General features: G+C 36.7%; 1 protein-coding gene across 2 annotated transcripts in view; it reads left to right on the top strand.

Moving 5' to 3' along the window:
• Positions 1–24921, top strand: part of CRIM1 (cysteine rich transmembrane BMP regulator 1) — a 182935-nt gene that overhangs the window by 108876 nt on the left and 49138 nt on the right. For both annotated transcript variants that reach the window (XM_051613738.1, XM_051613737.1), the window contains 3 exons: positions 2578–2699; positions 11987–12169; positions 16501–16698. In XM_051613738.1, coding sequence (XP_051469698.1) covers positions 2578–2699; positions 11987–12169; positions 16501–16698 — 503 coding nt within the window. The remainder of the gene's footprint in view (positions 1–2577; positions 2700–11986; positions 12170–16500; positions 16699–24921) is intronic.

Genomic DNA, 24921 nt, shown 5'->3' with positions numbered 1-24921 from the left:
TTTTGGAGCCGTGGAGTTCTGTTTTTTTTACTCTGTGAATGAGTATGTGAAGCTTTGATTATTCTGAATGGGAGTCTTCTCTGCAGAAAGGAACATTGGCTCCCACCAGTCTTTTAAACATCTTTTTCAACCCTTCTTCTGGAAGATTGCCTTCTCCTAAGTTATTTAATCTGACAATTTTGTTGTTTGTCCTTGTGTTTTATTTTGTTTTTAAAGCGATTGACTGGGAAGAAAACGAGAGGGGGAAAGTGCAAGCTATTGATTGGCTCATATGCTTCTGCAACTCAAATCATCAAAGATAGTGAATGTGAGGCAAAAAGTAGAGATGGTAACAGGCATGCCTGAAAAAGCTGATTGTGAAGGCAAGAAAACTGAGAGTGGTACTTTCAGCTCATGAGACTTGAAAAATCAAGATCCACAAATGGACTTCCATCACGTGTGCCATTTTCTCCGTGAAAGATGAGAGCTTTCAGAAAGTTTGATCTACTTTTTTTCCCAGAGGTTACCTCGATGTTGAATATTGGGGGGTTCAAGCAAAACCTAGTATTTTTAACTTACCGTATTTTTATTGGGGCAGCAATAAATAGCACAGAATTCTGCAAGATTATTTACAGTCATCTTAAGGGGAAGCTGCTGTTACAAATTCTTTGGGGTTTTGGATCCCATGTATTGGAAGCCATAATGCTTTCTTTCCTTCTACATCTCTGAAGGCAAAGGGCATACACTAAAGAAAATAATTAGACACACTCCCCCCCCCCCCCTTTTTTTTTTTCTATTTACAAATAAGTTGAGAAGAAAATGTCAGAAGAATAGGTATGATAAGTAAAATGTTTCTTGCTGTATTCATACTTTTTTGTTGATTTTGTTTGTTATCCTTGATTGTTATGATAAGGATAATAGTATTTTAAAAAATCCTTTAAATGCTTATTTTAAAATTGTCACGATACTGCCGTATATATGGGTATATAATGTTCAATTGCTTCACCTTATCTTGAAGTATTTAATGTTATTTGTCAACTGTGATTTAATTATTACTGTTTTTTCAAGGACTCATTCCTTTCTAGTTACACACTGCTATAATGCAGTATTTTAAGAATCTTGTTCAGATTCCATAATAAAGGTTTTGTGAGATTCCTTGACTTAATTGGTATTTCTTCTTCCTCATTTCCTTTTGAGTAATACTTTACAGTGCAGAACATAATAACATTATCTAACACTGAGGGTTAAGAGAAAGATCTTAAAACCTGGTCTGTTGAGAGGTGGCTCTTCCTCTTTCATTGAACCCTTGACTGAGATGAAATGGCTGTGGGGCAGTTAAGGAGACATGCATGGTAGAGGAGAACCAGACTTTGTTTCAGCATAAAAAGTAAGCGAATGCATTAAGTGCTGGTGATGCTTCTTACTAATGGATGGTTTAATGTGGGGGTTGTCTTGGAATACTTAAAATTTTTGAAATATTTATTAACAAATACAGTTCTTGCTTTCTTATTTTCATTTCATTAACTCAAGATTATGGGGTCTTTTGGCAAGTTCTTTTCCTTTTGAAATTCATGGGTATTAGCAGTATGCTAAATTAATCTGCAAGTTTTTTACAAAAAAAATTGTGATTTGCAATTGAAAAATTTCAGTCCTATTCTATGAAGTTTCTGCACTATTATATTTTATGTTTCTTTTTGTTCATTTTGTATTGCATTGTGTTGAATCATTGATGTTTAACCGTATCATGTACCTGTTGTTTGGGGCAGGAAGTCTGTTAAATGTTAACTTACCCAAGTCTTAAGTGTTTAACTTTTAAACTATTATGTAAATCATAAAGCAAAGAATCTGGAAATAAACATGACTATTGTTTATCTACATTTGGTATCTTCCAGTTCCTTAGGCTGTTGTCTTAAATAAGCAAATAAATAATACTTACATGGAGAAAACATTATTTTTAGAATGACCCAATCTCTAAATTTATTCACAGTACTTAGTATACCTAACCTCTCACATTATTTTGCCTCTCCACAAACTGAGGGACGCACCATCAAAAACCAAAAAGGAACCTGCAGTTATTTTCATATGGCTTAGATTTAATGATTCTCCATGGTCTTCCTTTCTTTTTAATTATTCCTGCTTACAAAACTGGACATAGTATGTTTTTTTCTAATGAGAGAACACTCTTCTGCTTAATGGATGCAGTTACTGCTATTTGTGTTTCACCAGTTTTGATTTTTCAGAGAGAATTGTAGGAGAAGCCTAATTTTGCAAGTCTGGAGAATGCAATTATTTTCAAACATACTGGAACAACGTGGGGTTTTTTCTGTGTTTTTACACACAGCACTAGAAAAATGTTGGTGTTGCATAGTACCACCTTCCTGTTTGCTTGACCAGCATAAGTGTTTAGATGGTTGAAAAAAACCTTCAGGTTGAAAAGCTATCTTGGTTGATGGGTTAATAAAAGATTATTCTAAGATATCAATATGCTAATTCTGGAACTTTTGCTCTAGCTTTCCTAGTTTTCCTCTTATTTATTCTTTCTCCTTATGTGTGGCTTCATTTATTTATGGGGTTTTCCTTACTGTTCTTTGGTTTCAGATGCGAGTGTCTCTCTGATTTATGTGGTTTCCCCATGTGCGAGGCAGGCTCCGTTCCCCAGATAGTCTCGCGTGGAGATGGAACACCTGGCAAATGCTGTGATGTCTTTGAATGTGTCAATGGTACGTGAAGCTTTCTCTTGCACCTGGAGATTTTATCTGTCTACAGGAGATGCTGGGCATTTGGTTATATTTTTACCCTGTTGTCAAGATGTAAGAGAAATAATTTTCTTGAGCTTTGTTCAGTAGGAGGAAATTGGAAGTTCTGCTGAAGATACTTCAGTGGGAAACTGTCATTGGCAAGCCGTCATGTTTCTTTAATTTCAAATGCAGTTTTCCCTGTGATCCAGGGAATTACAGTTTTAGCAAGGTTCCTTCACTGTGTGTTTTTCAGGTACTGCTTTGCCAGTAGCTAACAGTAGAGTCCTTTTAGAAGTGAAATTTTTGTGAACTTCTGCAACTGTGGGTTGCAGCACTGTAAACAAAAGGGTGCTGTTTAGACTATGGGTTTGCTTTAAGAAACTTTGGCAAAGTTACTTTTAATGCAGATGTACAACCTTTGGAAAATGTAAGTCAGTATAAGGGTAGACTGATTTGCGATCTTTGCTTCCTTATTTAAATGCTTAGAAAATGCTTGAAAAATCAATTTTTTCATTGAAGTAACCATATCTCATGATTGCTGCATGCTACATATATATATATGTATAACAGCATATATGCTGTATATGGTGAGTTTGGAAGAGACTTAGATATTTGATTGTTGGTAGATAGAAGGGGAAAAATAGTCTTGAAGAGTTGCATGCATAGACAACATATAAGGATTAAAATGTATATGTTGGTGTCGTTTTATCAATGAACATTTATTCAACAATATTTAATATTGTTTAGTGGTACTTGTATCATAATGTTCGAAACAGCTTTTATTTTCCATTCTTCATTGCATATGCACAAAAACACACATAGAGAGACACTGCCCCAGGAGAATGTTTGTGATATTTACACATAGCAATATTTTAAATGCTCAAATGCTGATTCAAAAATAATACTTGGTACATATAATGGGAGGTTATATATAAAAATGGTTTTGTATGAATAAAAAAATTGCATCAGGAAGAATCACAGATTCTTTAGTGAAAGAATTAATCTGAAAGCTATTGGAAATAAGATTGTAGATGATGTAGAATTAAATGCAATTTACCTGATTTTTGTTTATATACTTACTGACTGTTATACTGAAGTAATACTAATCTTCCTTTGTCTCATATTTATGTAATACTGTCAAACTATCATCTCTGAATTTGATTTAACTGTGTTGTACATTTTAATGCAATGTTTGATTCAGGATTTACTTTAGTATTTTGAGCAAGAAATGCAAAACCAATTTCTGATATGATGTCTTTGCTGGTGTGAAACAGTGAATGAGTCTCAAAGGTACAAACCACCTTGTTGACATTCCTGTTTCTCTTCAGTTTGGAAGTTCTGTCAAAATAGTTGCAGTATATATATCATATCAGGTGTTAAATGGAACAGTTAAAATGGCTCACTTTTTTTGTCCCTAGTCATTTTCATATCCTGTTTCCAAGGAGGAGTCATATTAATTTCTAATTGTTAAGAGTGAATTCGGACCATCTTAGTGCTGTTGCCCTGCGCATCATTCCCTTATTAATTACACTGTAACTCCCTCCAAGAGTTCAACCTCCTTTTGGGTCAGGATTTCTTTTTGCCTCTCAGGCTTTTCAATTGCTAATCTTCCACTTAGTAGCCTATGAAGACACAGAAAGTGGAAGAAAAAACAGGAGGTTTTGAAGGGAAATTGGTGCCACAGAAGGAGGCAAAAAGGCCGGATTGAAGAAAAGTGAAGGTTTGTAGGAATAAGTAATCTTTCTTAAACAAGAAAAGGCAAACTTTTCTTGTTTATATCCTTAAAACATCAGTATTAAAATATTAAAATTATTTAGTAATAAGTTCCTCTATAAAAATAAATAATTCTAAGAAACCGGTCTGAAAAGTTAAACAGTTGTGGGTTCTTTTTAAAAGGTTATTTGTCTTTATGCTACTTAATGCTACAGTAATATTTTAAAAAATAATACTCTGTGATGTGACTTGAAACCACTTTAGGTGTATTTAGAAGTGAAAAACTTCCAGGTGCAGTTATTAGTGATGCCTCATTTTGGGAAGAAGAAAATGTTATAAGCATGAAATGATAAATATTTTTATCAATGAGGTGAGAGCAACCATGAAAACTACTCAAGAGGAGTTCTGTATGTGACGTTTGGATTGTGTGACAGATCACTGGTAAAGATGACAGAATAGTCACAGAACTTGATCTGCATTGCTTTATAGTTTGGATTTTTTCAAGTGCATTTTAGGATGGCTAGGTGGTTCTTGTTACAGGAACAAATATTGCAAGCCACAACTCTGAAAACTCTGAATTCCTAGGAATCCTAATCTGACAAGAACTGACTGGATAAAGGTGTAGTGCAATGACAAACCACTAGATAAAGAAATAAATCAATAAAATCCCCACCATTACTTCTGTCAGTTTAAAATGTAGAGGACAAGGGATTGTTGTGAGACTGATATCTGAATATAATATCCAGTTTTGTTTTTTAAAAGGGTCTTGAAATACTAACAAGGGCAGAACAGATATAGTAGATAGCAGTGACAGATGGAGAAAATATCTTACAGTGATATGCTTAGATCAATTTCTTCACTTGATTGAAAAAAATTGCGATCAAAAGTAACAAGAGCCAAATCTATAATATCTGGGACACGCTGTTCTCAGCAGTGAGGGTGGTTAGCTGTTGGAACAAACTGCCAGAAAGATGCTGAATTCCTTATATTCATCCTTTCCAATTAGGATTAAAGAGTGTGTTTTAATCAAATGCAAGTTAATAGGTTTATAGATGTTAAGTGGGGAAGTTGTGTAAACAGTGTTACCAACGAGTTCCATTACTTCTCTGTTTGAAAACCTCTGAAAACAGACAAGAGGATGGAATAAAAAGGGCATGTGCTTAGTCACATTAACATAAATTTTCCAGCTGTTACAACATCTATTTAATGTTAGAATTAAATCTGCTAGTCAGAGTGAGGTGGGGCAGAGGAGTGAGAAAAACGCATTCAGGATGAATACTGATCATCTGAGTTACCTTAAAAACAAAGCATCCATTATGAGGAAGTGTATATAGACTAAAAAATCTCATTTGTGTATTGTGAGGTAACTAAATTGTATATTTAGGTATCCCTAATGACGTTCAGAGTGTTAAAGCAAGCCTGTCCTCTGCAGTATTTATTGCATGTGCTACTGTGAGAGATGCAGAGTTTTATGTTCAGGGCAATATGGGGAGGCTGCCTTTACTTGTGTAGGAAAGAGCTTGTTTGCTCAGAGCAGCACCGGCCAACGTTGAGGGGATACTTAATGAATAAGGGCAGCAAAATATGTGTCATGTAGATACTTTGCAGAATTTTCTCTTTCTTATTTGTCACCATTTTGGGGACAGATCAGTCATTCTTTCAGAAACGCTTTTCCCAGATTTAATATAAAACTGATTGAGAAGCTCTGCAATATGTCTGTAGGTTTTGTGGGGTTGTCTTTGTTGCCAATACAGAGTCTCAAACTAGCTTTCTCAGAAAAGCATATTAATCTGCAGTGAAAGAAACTTCTACAGTGATTGCTCTTTGCAGATAGTGGAGTCATCGTTGTTCCTGTTGGATTCTAAATACAGCAGTGAGTCAGTACTTTAATGCTTCATTACTTTCATACTTCAGATTTATATTGGGAGTGTCCTTATGCTTCCCATCATGTGTAATCTGTGGTTTCCCATATTTTGTTATACAGTTATAGAGACTTTATTTATCACCAAGATAACATTTATTCCTGCTTGGAATTGTCCTGATGTTTTCATTGGAGCTTGTTGTTAAGTAGCTACTGTCCATAGCTGATATGTCCATCTTTGTACAGGTTGAGCTTCTTTCTGTATTTTTTTTTTATACAGGAAATAATGTAGAAAGTGCTGGGAACAGCTTCTTCTTTGGTGACAAGAAAAAAGTGTATTATACAGAGCTGATGCTCTTAATAGTTCTGGGTGAAGTTTTAATCATGAATATATGCAGAGATCAGAGTATTTTAAGTAAAACAGTTGTACTACCTGGATACATTAATTTGTGCCTTTTAAAACACTGCTGCAGTTAAAAGAATTCATCATTACAATAAATGTTGTTAGAATGTGGTGCTTGTCCCAAAGGTCAGTCAATTATAAAGGTCAATTTTAAGGCATGTATTTATTCGTTATTTTTAAGGAAAGCATCTTTGTAAATAAAATCCTTCTGTATTGTTTAAATGGTAGTGGGAATCAAGCCCATGTTCCCTCTTGACGCATTATTCCCCTGTCAAGATTTAGAAGATGGCTGGCTGGCTATTTCTCCTAATCGTCCTTTCTTGATGACACTCAGGGCAAACTCCGGGTTGTTCATATAACAACATGGTTTTTAGCTTGAGACAGAAGCATGAATTGCTAAATTCAAATCTCTGGCTGCCATATAATAGTACAACTAGTGGTATAGCTGGTACAGCTGTACACAGCACTGTTTGTTGCACATGGGAATTGGAGATTAATATAGAGGGGTTCAGAAGTGAAGTTTTCAGGGAAGCGCTAAATCCACAGTCAAATGTGTTCATTTGTCAAATGTGCCTGAGAAATGTGAGGTAGATACTGAGAAAATAAGGCAACATGGGAAATCTGTAGCAAATAATTTCTTCTTAATGAGATTTTTGCCTGTTGTGTGCTTCCAGTGCATTGTAACAGAGTATACGTTTCAGTGAAAGGAAGAGTGAATATTGTTTTTTTTTAAAGGTATGTTATTCCAATTGCCATGAAGTTTCCCTGCTTGCACTTACCTGAAATCTGCTTTCCTTCTAGAGAATACTAGGTAGTATATGATACGAATTTGGGGAAAATTCAACAAGATATTCCCAAGATGCTGTCCTTCCCAAAATCCTGCATTTTACAGAAATTAATTCAAGGTTTCCATTGATCCACCCAAAATATATTACTCACCAGGATTTTTGTCTACAAAACCTGCTGTGCTGCCTTTTCTCAGGGCAGAGCTTGTAAAGAAAAAAAAAAGGATTCGACATTAAATTACAAGCATCAACAAGTGAACCTAAAGAGACTGAAAGCTGCACGTGCAGCAAGAGTGGAAGTGTTTGGAAACGAGAGTATCCAAACTTGCCTCTTCTCTAATTAGAAGTTGATGTGTGGGTCTCTTGAATGCATGTTGTGCTAAAGCACATACACTGACTGCGAGCTGTGCCTTGGAAATTTGAGAGTGCAATTACGAAGCATCCTGCAGCTGCTTACTTCTGTCAGTTGGGGCTTCCACTTTTTAACTGACCACAAGTGACACAAAATAATGCCTCTTTGCTTGAAGCTGTGCAATTATGTATAAACACAAACTTAAATATTTGCACTTGTTTGCAAATAATAGTTACAGGTTGTGTTCATTCTAAGGTGTTTCTGGATGACCGTTCTAGAATATGTAAAACCAAAGGACTTTCAAAGGGTCCTGCAGTTGTGTTAACAGGGAATATACTGCACTAAGCACTACAGCCTGAAGAGTAGGGACCCTTTTTTTTTTTTTTTCCCCCTACTTACATTGTTTTTATATATTTGCAAGGAACCAAAGCATAATGTTTTGTCCTTTAACATTGTTATGGGCTAATTCCAGTCAAACGTTCCCTTCTCTTTTTTTAAATGCCCTAACAGCGCAGTTTTTGAAAACAGAAAGCTTTTCTGTATTTCGTTTATATAGACACAGAAATCAAGTTTATCAGTTTCCTTCCTTTTCATTTAATTGAAAGTTCACAGCACTTGCCCCAGTTCTATCCAAGAGTCTGGTACAAATCCTTCTGTACACTGAAGGAATGTCCAAAGTGCTGGAATCAAGAACATTTAATCTTTGAAACAATAGAAAATTGTTTTGAATCTTGCTTCCACTTTGGGAGGGTTGGAATTTCAGATACTGCAAAAGAAAGTGCCCAAACTTGCCTACAGACAGCTGATGCTTGAAGCATCTCATGCACTGTAGGCAGAATTGCTGCTTCACAAGGGGTGGATTGCCAGACTTGCACGTATTTCTTAGCAGTTCCATGACTCTAATCAAAGAAAACCACCTGTACTGAGAAACTACAGAAATCTCAATAATAGAAGTTTTGTTTTGGACTAGTTCAGTCAGTAGAAGTGTATTTAATTAGATTTAAAAGTATAAGGTAAAAAAACCTTAGAAAATTGATTTGTTAGAACATACTGTCTTTGCAGTTCAGTTTGGAGATAAAGATCTGGAGAAATACACAGTTTATCTCTGTGTAGTGTGAGTCTGTGTGGCTCACTGCAACATTGACTTTAAGGCTCTTGCTGCCAGCACAAATAGGCTGTGGCTGTGAGATCTGTAGTGCTAAATCTGTGCCAGAACTGTTCTTCATTTTGCTCTGTGGCAGGAGCTTTAATGCTAAATCAAGTCCTTTCTTAGTCATGCTTAGCTTTATATAGGAGCAGAGATGTGCTATCATCTGTCCTTCCACAGCCAGTATGAACTCTGTATTGTTCTGAGTACTGTCCACTCCATCTTTGCTCCTTTAACAAATGGGCAGTTCCATGTCTGCACTTGGTCTGGATCAATCTTGTATTATTGGGTTACCTGATAGCTGACAGGTACTGAATTCATGTTCACAAGTTTCATGCCCATCATTTTGTTGTGGTAATCTGCATCAGAAAAGGAGTTTGGGATCCTGAATGCCTTTAAGCACTTTGTACTATGAAGTTCAGTCAATTTAAATTACTTTGTCACACATCAAAGCTTTCTTTATTGGCAGAATAATAAAGTAATGGTTACTGGCCTTCAGGAAAAGGTGCATTTATTTAATGTTAGCTTGATGTTCTTTCACTCCTTTGTGGATGCCATACATAGATCAGTAAGACAATAAAATTAGCACTTTTTTAAAAAAGAGAGAACTGAGAGAATCTTCCAGCATATCATGGTGAAAGAAATGCATCATTAGAGTTCCATGGTGTCATTCTCGCTCTTTCATTAGGCTTCCACTTCATGAGTATCTAAAGCTAGAGTTCTTCATTTAGTGCTTGTTTTGGCTTGACTGAGTCTTTGAGACTACAGTCTTACATGTGGTTCTAACAAAAGCAGTCCTTGTCTCATGGCTGCATGTATAGGCTTGGGTCAATAGTTTAGAATGAATGTATACACTACCATAAATCTGGAGAGTAAAAATACACATAAAGTGATAATTCTATGGGGGTTTTCATTGTTGGAATAAAACATACTGTTTCCTTTCAGGATTTACAGACACTTGCTTGGTCTTGTTTGGACATTTTAAAAATGAATGATAATTCATGGAATATGATGTTTCTACTCCTAACTAGGCAGGAATTCAGACTTACTGTTTGGAGAGGAGGGGTAAATCAGTAGAAATCCAGGAAGCTGTAATCAAAACAGTCAAGTCGGAAGCAAATTGATTAAAGACCTTTTAAGTTGTGGTGTCTTTTTTTTTTTCTTTTTCAGAAGGTTTGTAGACAAACAGCTAGAGCTACATAAGTTTGAAATATTTCTCAAGTGTTTGTTTATGTGAATTGCTTTCTAGTGAGGTCATAGCTGTTTTCTGGACACAGTGGTATTTCCTCCTTTTACTGTTCAGGGTTTTTTTTGTTGTGTTTTCTTATATGCTGCTTTCTACATTATGCCTTGAATACAGAACAGGCATATGCAAATCAAACATTGGCCAAGACACTTCCAAGTTCAGCTTTAAGGCTTACTGTCATATTTAATAACTCGTGGCTTGAGTTCAATATATGCTTATTTGGAAAGAAATACTAGAGTCCCTGAAATGCTTTAGAGTTTTAACGAAAAGCTGTGTCATCATCATGAGTACTTGAGAGGAAAAGTTTTTATCCCCCAAAAGTAAGATTATTTGGGTTGGTGGAACCTGAAAATTCTGAATCTTTATTTAAATATTATTCATCTCCCACATGAAATTGAGTAGGCAGTTTGCAGCCTTATGTGACTAGGCATTGAACATGTAAATAAATAAATAGTCTTTTCCTTGCATTCTGCAGGAATCGACAACATAGGCAGTTGTCTTTTATTTCCTCTGCTATGTTTAGTTCAGATGTAATGAAATTTGATGGTTTATCTACAGTTTGGTAATGTTTTTAATTTTTACCTTGTTGAAATAAATAGCTTCCTGTTTTCAGAACATTTAGCTTTTGAGACTGCTAGATTCGTAGCTCTGAAATAATGCATCTCTTTACTAGATAGTTAAAAATAGCTACCTGAAGTAAAACAGTATCGTGGGCTAGTGTCATAGAAGGCCAAAAAAGTCTATACTGAAGTGGGTAAGTGGGAGGAGGCTTAAGTCATTGAGTAATGTAATGACAAAACAGTGAAGTAATGATTTCCCAATGACTAATATGGTATATTTTAGACTAACATACATGTTGTGTAGATCTGCTTCATAATCTGGATCCAAACCTCTTCAGTATAAAAAAATGATAACAACTTCTAAAAGGTGGTTAAATATTTTTTCTTTTCTATTTTTTTTTTTATGTTAACGAAGGAAATACTAATGTCCTTCCCAAAATACTTGGGAATTTTCAGAGATTTTTAGTTTCCCACAGAGTTTGGATTTAATTATATGTTGTTAGGGCTCTGCTGTAGATGGGGGCATACAAGAAATAGTCTTGTTGTGTTTTGGAAACACTAAAGTGATCACATAAATATTTATTAGAGTTGAGGTTATTTTCTATGGGTAGTACAGATGTGAGCTGACTAGTACAACTCTAGGTTGCTTGAACTTAGAAGTAGTCAGTTCTGCATAACAGATTGCACAGTCACAAAATATGTTTGGGAATTTTTTTAAAGATATCCCTATGGACTGGATAGCTTTAGGGTAATTCATCTACCTGTGTACAGAGTACTGCAGAAAGGAAGATTGCTCTTAAGAAACATCAAAAATTGTTGTCTTAAAATAGAAAAATGTATTACTTCATGTGCTGAAACTTGAAGCAGCTTCTAGCTCATCCAGAGTGAGAAATATTTAACATCTGTGAAGAAATATGAATGCCTTAGCCTTTCTTCATTATTTTGATACTTTTAATTGTAAATAATTGCTCTGAAAGTAAATTGGAATAGCATTTTATTTTGTCCAGTTGTTGAAGCAGACAATAAAATAGGCCATATTCCTTAAAAAAAAAAAAAAGTATTTTAGTTTTAAAAAAATGAAATAAAAATCAGCCATCTCTTTTAAATCTGTTTTTTTGTGAGTAGCAACACAAGTTTAACTCCTTCCTGTTTATCAAAATCTGTAAAATACCTTTTTTTCTTTTTCCTACTTCTTCTTTCAGAAGTGAAGCCAACTTGTATATTTAACAGCATGGAGTATCACGATGGAGACATGTTCCGAATGGATGCTTGTCGATTTTGTCGATGCCAAGGTGGAGTCTCTATTTGTTTCTCTGCCCAGTGTGGTGAGCTACACTGCGACAGGTACTATGTGCCAGAAGGAGAGTGCTGCCCTGTGTGTGAAGGTACCATATCTTTTTCATCCAGTTTGCTTATTACTCCCACTGCTTTTCTCCATTTGTCTTTTCAATGCAAATGAGAAAACAAGTGCTTTATTTTGTTTGCAGATTCCTCCTTAATTCAATTTATTTCTGCAGTTCTGCTGTGTCTGAGTATCTTGGTTTTTGTAGTGCTTCTTTGATGCTGACACTCTGCCTTTTGATATAGACCTGTTTGGGTTTCCTCTTTCCTTTCAGCATCAGATCTTCCTTAGATATGGTCAGGTGTGCAGTACTTTTTGGGGGGCCTTCTTCCCATAGGATATAAGCTGTTCCTAATTTCTGCACCAAGTATTTAGGTATTCTTCAAAGCAATAGTGGCGGCCCTTGGACACATTTCTGTTGCTTTGCAGCCTGCTTCTTCCAGTTCTGTTCTGTCTGATAGGAGCAATATGTGCACCTTCTCTTCGCTACAATTATAGCAAAGAAATGGGGCAGTAATCTGACTTTAGTATTTTTCTCTTCGTCCTTTCCATGTTGACATCCTGCTTCTCTGTTTGTGAGGCCTACAGTCCTCCTAAAAAGGGTTTTATGGGAAATTTCACATTGACCCTCTTGTTTGCTCTAGAAAATACTTGGCACACCTTCTGCCAGAAAACAACCAGGATTTCCACAGAGGGAGATGGGGCTGGAACCCCTACACCTGGGTCTTGTCCCAGCAGGGGTCAAGGTCAGCCCCCAGTACAGGTTGGGGGCTGAGCTGCTGGAGAGCAGTGTAGGTGAAAGGGATCTGGGGGTCCTGGTAGACAGGAGGATGACCATGAGCCAGCAATGTGCCCTTGTGGCTAAGAAGGCCAATGGCATCCTGGGGTGTATTAGAAAGGGTGTGGTTAGTAGGTCAAGGGAGGTTCTCCTCCCCCTCTATTCTGCATTGGTGAGGCCGCATCTGGAGTATTGTGTCCAGTTCTGGGCCCCTCAGTTCAGGAAGGACAGGCAACTGCTTGAAAGAGTCCAGCGCAGAGCCACAAAGATGATTAAGGGAGTGGAACATCTCCCTTATGAGGAAAGGCTGAGGGAGCTGGGTCTCTTTAGTTTGGAGAGAAGGAGACTGAGGGGTGACCTCATCAATGTTTACAAATATGTAAAGGGTGAGTGTCAAGAAGATGGAGTTAAGCTTTTTTCAGTGATGACCAGTGATAGGACAAGGAGTAATGGATACAAATTGGAGCATAGGAGGTTTAAGGTGAATATCAGAATTTTTTTTTTTACTGTGAGAGTGACAGAGCACTGGGACAGGCTGCCCAGAGAGGTTGTGGAGTCTCCTTCTCTGGAGATATTCAAAACCCGCCTGGACGCCTTCCTGTGTGATGTACTCTAGGTGACCCTGCTCTGGCGGGGGGGTTGGACTAGATGATCTTTCGAGGTCCCTTCCAACCCCTATGATTCTATGATTCTAAGGTCCACAGTATAGACAGTGACCCATTAAGCACTCCTGGTCCCTGTGTTTAAATGTGAACTTGGGATTGAGAATGACTTCTCAATAAGCAAAATAACTGGAAATCTCAAATCTTCTCCTAGGAGGAGAGGAATCAAAGTATTAATGTCACTTTCAAACATTTTTCAGTGTTTAATATCAGTATTGCTGTAGTTTATTGCAGGAGCAAATAAGACAAAAGATTCATCATAGTTGTGCTTCGTTCCAAACAGAGAATGTTATGAAAGTAAAGACCGTCATAAAAATTAGTCTAAAAAAGGCATCTGTACGAGTTGAATCTTTTCAGTCAGCACAGGATCTAGTGAATAATACTGTTTGGATGGCTTGTTATGTTACAAACTTTTGAAACCTTCAAAGATCTATAAAAACAAAATCTGAACAATGAAGTATCAGTGGTGAGGTAGGAAACAGGAAGTAATTCTTTAACTAGTGTTTGTATTTTTATGTTTTAGTGTATCTGTTCCTATCAGATGCATTGATACATGGTGTTCCCATGTAGACAAGCTGAAATAGAAATGCTGTAGGCTTCAGTATTCTAAAGAGACCCCAGTCCATATTTGCCGTATGTTTAAGATCTGGTTTAGACATTCATTATGGTGAGAGGCAGGATGCTAGACTTCTTCATCTTTCCTGGTACAGTTGTGCCTATGCTTTTAAGAGCCTTCAAGCTGTGGGGGTTAAAAAAAAAAAAAAAAAGTTTCAGTGCTATTCCATCATTTAATGACAAATTAGAAAAATTAAGAGTCAGCATGGCTGATGTGGTGCAGCCCTTCCTGAGTAAGTGCAGGTCCACTCCTGAAGAAATTGCTGTATGAGCTGCTGATTTAGCAGAATATGTGAAATCTTTCCTGTGATTAGATTTGGCAATATGAAATCATTATGACAGTGTATTTAAATACATAAATAACGTATCTATACATCTGCTGTATCTGGGCTCTCTCTTAAACTCAGATGTGGGTACTGATTTTTCACATTGGACTTGCAGTTCTAGGTATGTCCTTCATCCTCTGTGGTGATTTAAATATTCATTTATCTTACGATTTCTCAATAAATTGTTCTGCAATATCATCATAGAATGTTAGAAGTTGATTGCTCCATTTTTTTTAACCTTTGAATCAGACCATCAAGAAAACCTGTTAAGACTTCATTTGGTGCTTGATGAGTTGCTGTGTATTAGGGCATGCAAAGGAGATTTCTCAAGACAGATCCTCAGAATATAGAAAAATATGGATAATGATTTATAGTTGTTGAATGCAGTAAAATTTCCTGGTACTTTTAAACACATTAAAAAAAAAGTAAGGTCTGATTCCTTTCTTAATAACTCACATTATGTTTAGTGACACCTAAACTGACAAGGTAAGTCTTTTAAATAGGCAGAATGTATACTTGAAAACCCACCCATTCATGCTTTTTTAGTTGGTGAAGAGGTGACATTTTTCTCTACCCACTTTCTATTGCACTATTTCATGACTGATTTTCAAGGTAATTAATTGTTTTCTACTAATGTTTTCTTGATGATAGAAATATAAACAAATACATTTTTTTTATATTTCCTGCAACAATTTTTAAATGGCAAATAGTTAATTTGATGTGCGTTGTGTAGTACAGGTACAAGCCCTTCTTGTCTTAGCTCCAGGAAGAACCTTCAAAGTCCTGCAGGTTACCTCAGCATCAGGAAATGTCATTTGCTGGGCTCAATTTATAGCTCTACTAAACACTACTGACCTTTTAAGGATACCAGGAACTTGGTGCTTTGACTTGCATAAAAGACTATAGCAAATAACACAAGACTTAAAGGGGTTTTCTGTGCTTTGTCTGTATTCCTGTGTCACTCAGAATCCCATACATGAGTTGAATGATAAAATTCACTTCATTTGTTTGTGTATGATTTGAATCTTGATTAGGTAAAAATAGTTAATTGCAGATGCAGGGTAATCCTAAAACAGAAAAGGTGCAAAGTTAAGAAATTAGGAAACATTTTCATTTTTAAATGTCTTATTTTCCCAGACACCTGTTTTTTTATATTTTCTTAACCCATTTTGCTAAAATTGGAAATGTCACTGAAATTCAGGATGAGTGTGAATGCCAGGTAGAGGTAGAATTTATGTGCAGTTCCACTCCAAATGTTCAGAGTTTGATACCACCATAGCATGTTACAATGGCTTATAGTAACACAACTGTTATTAGCCCTGCTGCTGCTTTCATCTGCACTTAAAATGCATTGTCTTCCTTCCAAAAGCAAATGATGAAACTTCAGAGAAATATTCCAAGTTTCATCCAGTCCTTTTTTTTTCTTTAGACATTTCTTTCCTCCCAAGGTCTTCAAATTTAATGCTTTTTGAAATTGACTTAGGAGTAAATCACTTGTGCTTATTTGATGTCTGCTATCTGCTAAAAACAAAGCTTTTAGTTTTATTTATATATCAAATTTACTTTAATATGTAATTTGCTTTTTGCTATTATCCATGTTACTTGTCACATTTCTGAAAAGTAAAATGTAATTTTTAAAGAGTAAAAGCTGCTTTTATTTCAAGTAATGAATTAGAATATACAGAGTTGCAGTATTTATATGTGTAAACGTTGTTACACACAAAATCTGAGTTGAAATAGTTAAATACAGAACACTAAAAAAAATCCTAAAAAGAGAATCTGTGAACATTCAGTATAAGTTGACTTAACTTTCTCAACAGTAAATTTCAGTCTTGACATTTACTCTCAGTAGTTTTCTCAGTGTTTGATAGTGGCTGCACTTAACCCTTTCTAGGTCATGTACAAACAAAATCATTGAAGTTATTCATACCTAAAGTTTAGGTGTAAAAGGGGAAAGTAAAATCTCTTGTTCTCTTGCAATGTTTCATTTCAGACCCAGTTTATCCGGTGAATAATCCTGCTGGCTGCTATGCCAATGGTCAGATCCAAGCTCACGGAGACCGCTGGCGAGAGGACGACTGTACTTTCTGCCAGTGCATCAATGGAGATCCACACTGCGTTGCAACAGCCTGTGGGCAGAGCTGTCTAAATCCTGTTAAAGTCCCTGGGGAATGCTGCCCGGTGTGTGAAGGTAAGATTAGTATTTTCTCTGTTGTGCTTCAGTCTGTGATGGCTGCTGCTTAGCCAGTAATTCCTGGTTTTCTTTACAGTTTTGGAGGATTGGTGTAGATCCTACAGCATTGCCTGTGACTGAATAAACTGGTGAAGGCAGAAAATATAAGCATGGTTTAACTATACTTGTATATGGCAATGCCTGATACTCTCTTTTGGCCCAAAAGTGTGGAGTAAGAGATTACTTAAGATCTGCATTGTTCACTAATTTAACTCTTAGTTTTGCTTAAAGCTTGTTATGTGTAGGAGAAGTTAGAAGACCAAAATGTCAGTTGGCTGGTATTACTGATAATAACATTTTTCCTGGTGTCTTATTTAACAGTGTCATTTAGTTACAACTGAAAATCTCTTTGCACAATACAGTTTTATAATGTACATAATTATTGTATGAATAAATCATCATTTTTCAAGTGGAGCTTACAAAGGATGATATTATGTGGGAGATTAAATTTTAGGGTTTAAAATGCAGTTTTCATTATCTTGTGGCAAAACATGTATCTTCTATAACTGACTTAACTGTATGGTAAATGCTCACCCAGCCTGGCAATGGAAATGTGAAGATTTGCAACTGAGACATTAGATATATATGTATGTGTATGTATGTATGTCTGTATACATACATTCAGTGGTGTTTTTTTACGGAGTAGTTGATCATCATGAAAAACACCAAATTACTAAATTCAGAAATGGTTCATCTAGACCTGTCTTCAAAGCCATCTTTCACAGTGTACAAATGCTTGTGGGTGCTCAGTGAGCTACCACTTAGGTTGTTCCTGTTCCACCTCTGTTAGAATGAAATTTTGTGTAACTGCATGTGTCTCGGGGCCCTTCTTGACTCGCAGTATACATCCCAAGTTCACTGGGATACTTTTTAGGATAAGTCCCATGAGCATAAAGATTTCTTAAAAGTGCTGTTTCATTCCAAAATTCACATCACAAGATACGAAGAAAGTGTCTGATGATGTATAAAAGCTGACAGTTAATTGCAGAGTTGCTACTTGCACTAAACTAAATCAATTATGAGGAAGCAGGTTGACTGCTTTTAAACCTCCAGTGATCCCCTCATTATGGAAATCACAGAGTATGGGGAGGCAGTACAGAGAGAGGGGTTAGTGGAAGTATTTTCAGTATGTTGGGTTGTTTTTTTTTCCTCCAATGAGAGAAGGATAGAGGAACATCTCTGTATTCCTCTTCCAGATTGGAGCAAAGGAATGAGAGACAGTTGAATTGAATGCTTATCTATATCAGACTGAGACAATTACTATGAACAGTGGGAAGCAAACACAGGGCAGAGCATAGGTATCCATCGTTCATTACTGAAGGTTGCAACATAATTCATTAACCTACCATGCTAATGCCCCTGTAGTGCTTTCAGAAGACATGTTAGCTTATCTGCACTAGGTTAAGTAATATTGTGCCATAACATGCTTTTACTCTTTAAAGCAGGACTGGCTTAAGTCCATAGAAGTTGTTCTGTAGGTTTTCTTGAGAGGTTGTGTGTTAAATTATACTTCAGATATAAACTATGTCAAGTAGATAAAGACTGACACAATAGCACCATGAAATCAATATTGAAATAAGATTCTTGTGTCTTCTTAATCATGTTTTCTCAGAAAATAAGCTGACTTTTAATTTTTTTCTCGCCTTAGCTGTTGTATGATGTGCACTTAATTGTAGTCATCTGGTTTTGAGTGTATCATTATCATCTGGAGGAGAGTAATATTGAATGGCATTTTGAGAACTTCCTAAATTTTAAGCTTAAGCATCACAGTTGACTTGGCAGTATATGCTATCAAAGAAGCACCAAGTAAACAATCAAGGGATCATGAAATTATGCAAATGATGGAGCCAACAATTAGTGGAAGTAATTTTAGTTCATGGTAGGAGGAGATTTGAGCATACTCAAATCTGAGCATACTCAGGTACCCGGAGTCAGAGGATACCTGAAAACACACTTGAATCCTCTCTTCTTTCTTCACTTTTATCCCCTACAGCAAACAAAACTAAACAAAGCAGGTGATTATACTCCATAATGCCAAGTTATTTAATTTCAATAATTCAGATTTGGGAATATTTCAAGGATCAAAAATCTGGACTGTTAAAACTCAGCAGTGAGCTCAGATGCTAGAACCCAAGATATAAAAAACAGAGTTTGCAAGAAACAGCTTTGGATTACTTTATGCAACATTACTTCAACATCTGAGACTTAACAACGTATCTTGCAATAATAATAAGTAAATCCTTGATAAATGAACTAGTCAAAGGTACCCTCAGACTTCCTGAAGTTCTGTTTCAGGGCATCAAACAAAAAAGGCTGCTAAGCCTTATGATTAGCAGCCTGCATAATAATATTTGCATATATTAGGGATCAATGTTTTACCAGATTGGAAAGTCATTAGAGACTTTTGTGTCTTTCTTGATCTGGGAAGTTGACTGACAATCCCTTGGTTTTAATGTTACTAATGAAAAAGATATGCTGTATGTTTAGTGAAGAATTTCAAGCAGTAAAATACATTCCAGGCGCAGTTGTTCCTAAGAGGAATTTAAAACTTTCAGTGTCAGCCATGTGATGCTTTCCTGCATATACCAAATTAAATCTGCTTATCTGTAGCTCAACCTTAATTTTGCAATTAAGTGTATGAGCAGAAGTGCTGACTAAATGGAAGCTGAAACATAACTGATGTTGCACTAGTGGCTTGAACCTGCTGTCCTGTGCTCCCTGGTCTGTTTTCCTTTTTTTCCATCCTTTTACATCTCTTATGTCCTGCTGTTCAGAACAGAAAACCAAAATCATATCAAGTGAGGCATAAGGTATGGAATCACTGATGTTATTACATAGTATTGTATTTTCAACTGTGCAAGTTATTGAAGAAAAGGATTCAAGGAAGAAAGCGTAACTTATGTTCAATAAATGTTAACAAATGGGCAAAATTAGTATAAGCTCTGCATGCACTTTTCAGAGAGCAGTTTACTAGTGTTGTAGGGCTAAACATAACTCATTTTACACTTTTCCTTTGTGTGGCTTTCAGTTTTTACTTAGATCTCAACACAGACTGCAAGATGTTCAATCCATAGAGAATATACCATAGTGAAATAATGGGGGTTTTTGTAGATCGGTTTTTAATGACAGTGTAAGTAATTCCTAAGTTGTATTATTCAGTTTCACCATGAATTTTTTTTTTTTTACTTCTCTTACATAAATTTTATATTACATTTTTAAATTAAGCTATAGCTTCTACTTTTTGCATTGACTACTTCACCTTTTTGGGGGCTAGTGCAGAAAGTAGGAAACTATTGCTTTTCTTCTGGAATCTTAGTTATGCTTCAGCTCTAAAGCAGGAAGAAGACTGATGGCTGTTGAAAACTGTCATTTTTGTTTATTGAGTCACTGGTGGACCAATTCAAGTCCGTATTTCCATTTAAAAATAGGCAGAGATCAAGAATAATAAGGCAGAGATTTTATATGCTTATCACTATTTTTTAAGTATACATTTCTCATCAGACTTTCTACCTGTGAAAAAGATCCAGCAGCTAGCTTCAAATCTGTGAACTTACTTTTAATATGTCAGATATTAGCTCTTTAATATGCGAGACAAAACATTTAGTCAAATATGTTTCTAACATTTATTTGGTTTAAATGTTGAAGGATAGAGTGGTTTGTGAGACATGAGACTGATGGACAAATTCTAATCAAAGTTGCCCATGGAACTGGCCTCATTGCAGCTCAGCCAGAGGAAATGGTTACTACTACCTGAGTTTCTCTACTTTCTCTTCAGTCTAAATGCTGCTACACCTACAGTTCTGCCAATTCAGTTATTTCCTGGCTGTTTTATAATCAGTTTCAAAGAAAAGAAATATCAATTGCTGTAGATAAGCTTACATTCCTGCACCTATGTAAGGCTAACGTTGCTCTTGTGTTACATTTGGAGAAAAAAAATCCCATTGGAGAATCGAATATAGGATTGTAGAAATTCTGTGAACACAGGTTCTTGAAGTATCCACATGGTATGTAAGCACAAAAATGTATTCACACTATGAGCAGAGTAAATTCAGACTCAGGTGGAACAGTCCCACTCCCCAATGAAGACAATCCTGATTTTCTTACTGCAGCAGTGAGAAAACTGGAGTGCAACAATTGTAGAGACTGAAGACATACAGAAATCACTGTTCACAGCCTTCTAAATTAGAGAACAAAGAGTAGCAATTGTGATCTGAAATATTACCATACAGTTTTCCACAGTAAACCCTTTTTAGAGCTTCTTATTCATAGCATATATGCTCTATGTGTGTGTGTATCCCACAGAACATGAATTTCAGTGTTGATGGGACAGCCAAATAGGTTTGAGATGTGTAATTTTCTGAATGCGTGTCTGGGATTTGCTGGGCTTGAATTAGAGGGTCACTCTTCACCTCCCCTCACCCCTTCCATACTTGAATCTTGTCTACCAATGCTGCTGGTAGAAGAGGGAGGGTGAGTGAGGTGCTTGAGATGCTTTACACTGGAGCTCCTCAGAGAGATAGGGAGAAAGAGACAGGAGTATGGGGTATTTGGAGGCCAGGGGTATGTATAGTGCTATAGCAGTCCAATACAATGGGTTTGTGTATGGATTTAGTCTTCAAATCTGTGGGCAGACTTTCTTGAGTTGCACTGTAGTTAGTATCTGCTAGTATTGGTGCTGGGTCCAGCTCTGTTCAATGTTTTCACTAGCTTAGATCTAAGCTAAATGTTTTATTTACAGACAAACCTAAAAAGGGTAGGCAGCATCTTGGAGAGCAGAGTATGAATTTGTATGCTTATTTTAAAGCAGAGTTCACAAAAAAATGTTGACAAAATTCAACAAGGCAAAATACAATGCGCTACACTTGGAGGAGATTCTTCATGAGTCCTGAACCAGAGTGATTGTTTAATAGCAGTTCTCCAGTGGAAGTATGGTGATTAAAGGGAAAGAAAAAGCTGAATGTGGATATGACAGAGCCTTGAGAAGGCAAACACCATGCTGAAATGACAATCAAGAGTATGCTTTGCAAGACCTGAAATAATTATTTTTGCTGTCTTTCCTATGGGTGGGTATGTCCCTAGATGACATAGTAGGCCTTTGGTCCTTTTCTGGATATTGTTCCTTAGAAAGTGATGCAGGTAGGCTGGAAAGAGTCAGAAGGAGAGCAGTGAGCACAGTCCAAGCTTTGCAGAACATGTCCTAAGAAGACAGACTGAATAAATTGGGTTGGTTTAAATTAAAGAGAAAATTATTAAGTTGGAATGAGACTATTTCAATCTTCAAGTGCCTAAAAGGTTGTTGCAAAGAAAAAGGACAAAGGAGAATGGAATTCATTTGTGATTTAGAGGAAAGCAGGAAGTTGTTAAGGAAAACAGAACTCCTCCTGTGGCATGTGGTGACTAAGGTTGTCTTTTTTATGCATTCAGGCCATCACTGTTTGTATTTTCAGCCTCAGCTCAGGAAATTTCATACATAACTGAAAGCAGTATTAGTCATTCCTGTGTAGTTTTCAGTGTTTATGCAAGTGATGGCTGTGGCTGCTGCTTTTTTTTTTAAGTAAACATCAAAGTGATCAAAGCCCTTTTGGCAAGACCTCTTGTTAAACTATGTCCACCCTTGTCACTTCTCACCAGTTTTCCAACACAGCAATGCCTGTGGGTTGTGCTGGTGCAAGGAGTGTATAGACAAAAGCCCAAGTTGTGAGCAGGGAGCTGGCAAATTCGAGGTGAGTGTGTCCAAGGTGGGGGGAGGCAGAAAGCAAGGCAAACTGATAAGTCATGAGACAAGAGGTAAAGGAACATTGAGAGACTGCGGTGTGGAGTGGAAGTAAATCTTTCATTAACCTGTCCTCAACTTCAGGCTTTTCAATCAATGCAGCTTTTCAAGGCAGGCATCTCCTTTCACTGGTGAGAGCTGGGACAAGCAGGCCCATCATGTTCTGTGGATCCAACACAGAGAATTAGTTTTAAGCTTCTGATGGATGCTTCTATATAGCTTCTATAGCTGCTGTAATGATATTGGTCCTTTGGGATTTGCCTTTGTTTGTTTAAACTATTATCTACTTAGTCTGTTTTTTCTTTCTTTGTTTTCTATACTGTCTTCATTAAGAGCCAAGGCTTAGGTAATCACACTGGCCCTCTGCTTTCCCCACAGTTTTAGAGGCAATGGCTTCTTGTAGGACAAGGAAGCCCCAAAGAGAGTCCGTTTCTACAGATGAAATGAAACCAGACAGCTAGATGGAAGGCAGAAAGTGATTTGCAGGTGCTATAAGGGACTGCAAAATTTTGGTATGCCCTTGCACTTCTTTAGGCTCAGAAGTTCTTCATGAGAGCTGGTTTGTATACCTGTCCTGTCGGTGGAAACTGGTTCCATCGGTATTCAGGTTGTTAGCTTAAAATAGCTATTTAGTATCAATACGTAATAGCACCTCAAGAACACCAAACAAGCTAAAGTGATAGAACAACGTTTCTCTCAGGCCATCTGCATCAGTGGACAGACATCTGCAAACTGGAATAGTAGTTGTGTTCACAGCAAGTAAATATTGAGACGAATAGTATGAAAATACCTGATTTTGTTATCTGTGTTTTCTTAACAAGATAATAAATACAAGTGCTCAGCTCTGGCACTATGTAAAAAATGTCCCTTAGAAAAGTGTGTGGCTCCTCCTGTTCCCTTGCATATCCCATAGGCTCAGGCTGTTCACAGGGAAAGCAGCAACCCAGTCCGCTGGTACACAGTAATTGGTTATCTCTCAGTATGTCCCTCTGAGTGACAGTCCTCAGGTACAGGTGGCAGGGTGCCAGCATAAGCTGTGAATGAGAAATTAAGTGTTAAACACAACCCCCTCGGAGGATTTTCATGAATAAGGCCCACATTACTTCGCTGTCATTATGGCTGACACTTTATCTTCACAAAAAGAAATTAACGTTTTCATCAATAAAGGGCTCCAAACTCTAGCTGAGATGTAATTCAGTTCAGTTCCTTTAGCATGTTCAACACTTCATTAAGTAAAAACAGGCAGCAGAGTTCAGTGAAAAGAAGTTTGATTCATTCAGGATGAAGTCAGTGGTAGTGAGCAACGTTCACCAGCACAGGGTTTTGGGCCCAGAGATCTCCTTAGAGTGTGAAGTGTAAGTTATTGTTCAGCAGCAGGGCTGCAGTTCTCAACCAGCCTTTTCATCAAAGTCAATTAAGGGATGCAAACGCTGTGCTGCAGAGAATTGGGCTTACATTTGCCAGATCATGCTTTAGTGTAGTGGTTTTGCAGTAGGCAGCTGAGGCTGTTGAACCACACAATCCAGGGTATAATGAAATGTGCTGCCATTGAAAGTCTCTCTGAGTTTAAGAAAGTCAGGAAGACTACACTAGTGTAAAATAACCTTTTCCTACTTTTCAGTGATTAATTGTTAAGGTCAGTGGAAGACTACTGCAAGGATAAGTAATGAAAGAATCCTAATGTATATATATCAGTTCAGCAAAGAACGTCTCCCTTACTGTAAAGAATTTCATGGATCCTCTAATTAATTCTTTTCAGAGCCTAAAGCATTCAAAAATTTGCCCCACATGCACTCCAATTTAGTGTGTTTGATGTACCTAGTGTTTGGACATATCTTGGTAGACAGGCTTTAATCTATTATTCTTCATGTCACTCCACCTAAAATGGTCAAAAAGCATTAAAATATGTTTGAAGGGTATACATGCCTATTAAACTGAAAACTGGAAGAATTTATTACAACAGACAAAAGCTTTCAATTTCACATCTTGGGAGTAGAAAGCTTGTGAGTATTTTGATTGCATCACTGCAAAAAAGAAAAAAAAAAAAACAAAGCCCATGCAGCTTTGGTTCACACGAGGCTTCTTAAGTTTGCAAAAATAAAACAGTCTTGGATTCCAGTATTTACTTTTGAGGAAAAATACATATCTAAGTAGTTCCAGGTTGATAGTATGACTAAAATTTGAAATAAAAATCAGCTAAACTGAAGCATGTGTTTGGAAGCATTAGTGAATATATTTTCAGAGTTATTTGTGACATTAGAAAATTACCTTAAGTTGATGCATACATTTTATAAATATGTGAGGCAGAACTGTTGAACTCTGATAGTTAATACAGATAGCTAAACACTGGGAAAAACTTCCTGCAAGGTATTTGGTATTTCAAGCCCAGGAAGGAAATTCTCTTGCCC

This window comes from Apus apus, chromosome 3 (assembly GCF_020740795.1).
Source record: "Apus apus isolate bApuApu2 chromosome 3, bApuApu2.pri.cur, whole genome shotgun sequence".
Classification (NCBI taxonomy): Eukaryota; Metazoa; Chordata; class Aves; order Apodiformes; family Apodidae; genus Apus; species Apus apus.
The sequence above is the reverse complement of the archived record's forward strand: the minus strand, read 5'-3'. Positions and strand labels throughout refer to the sequence as shown.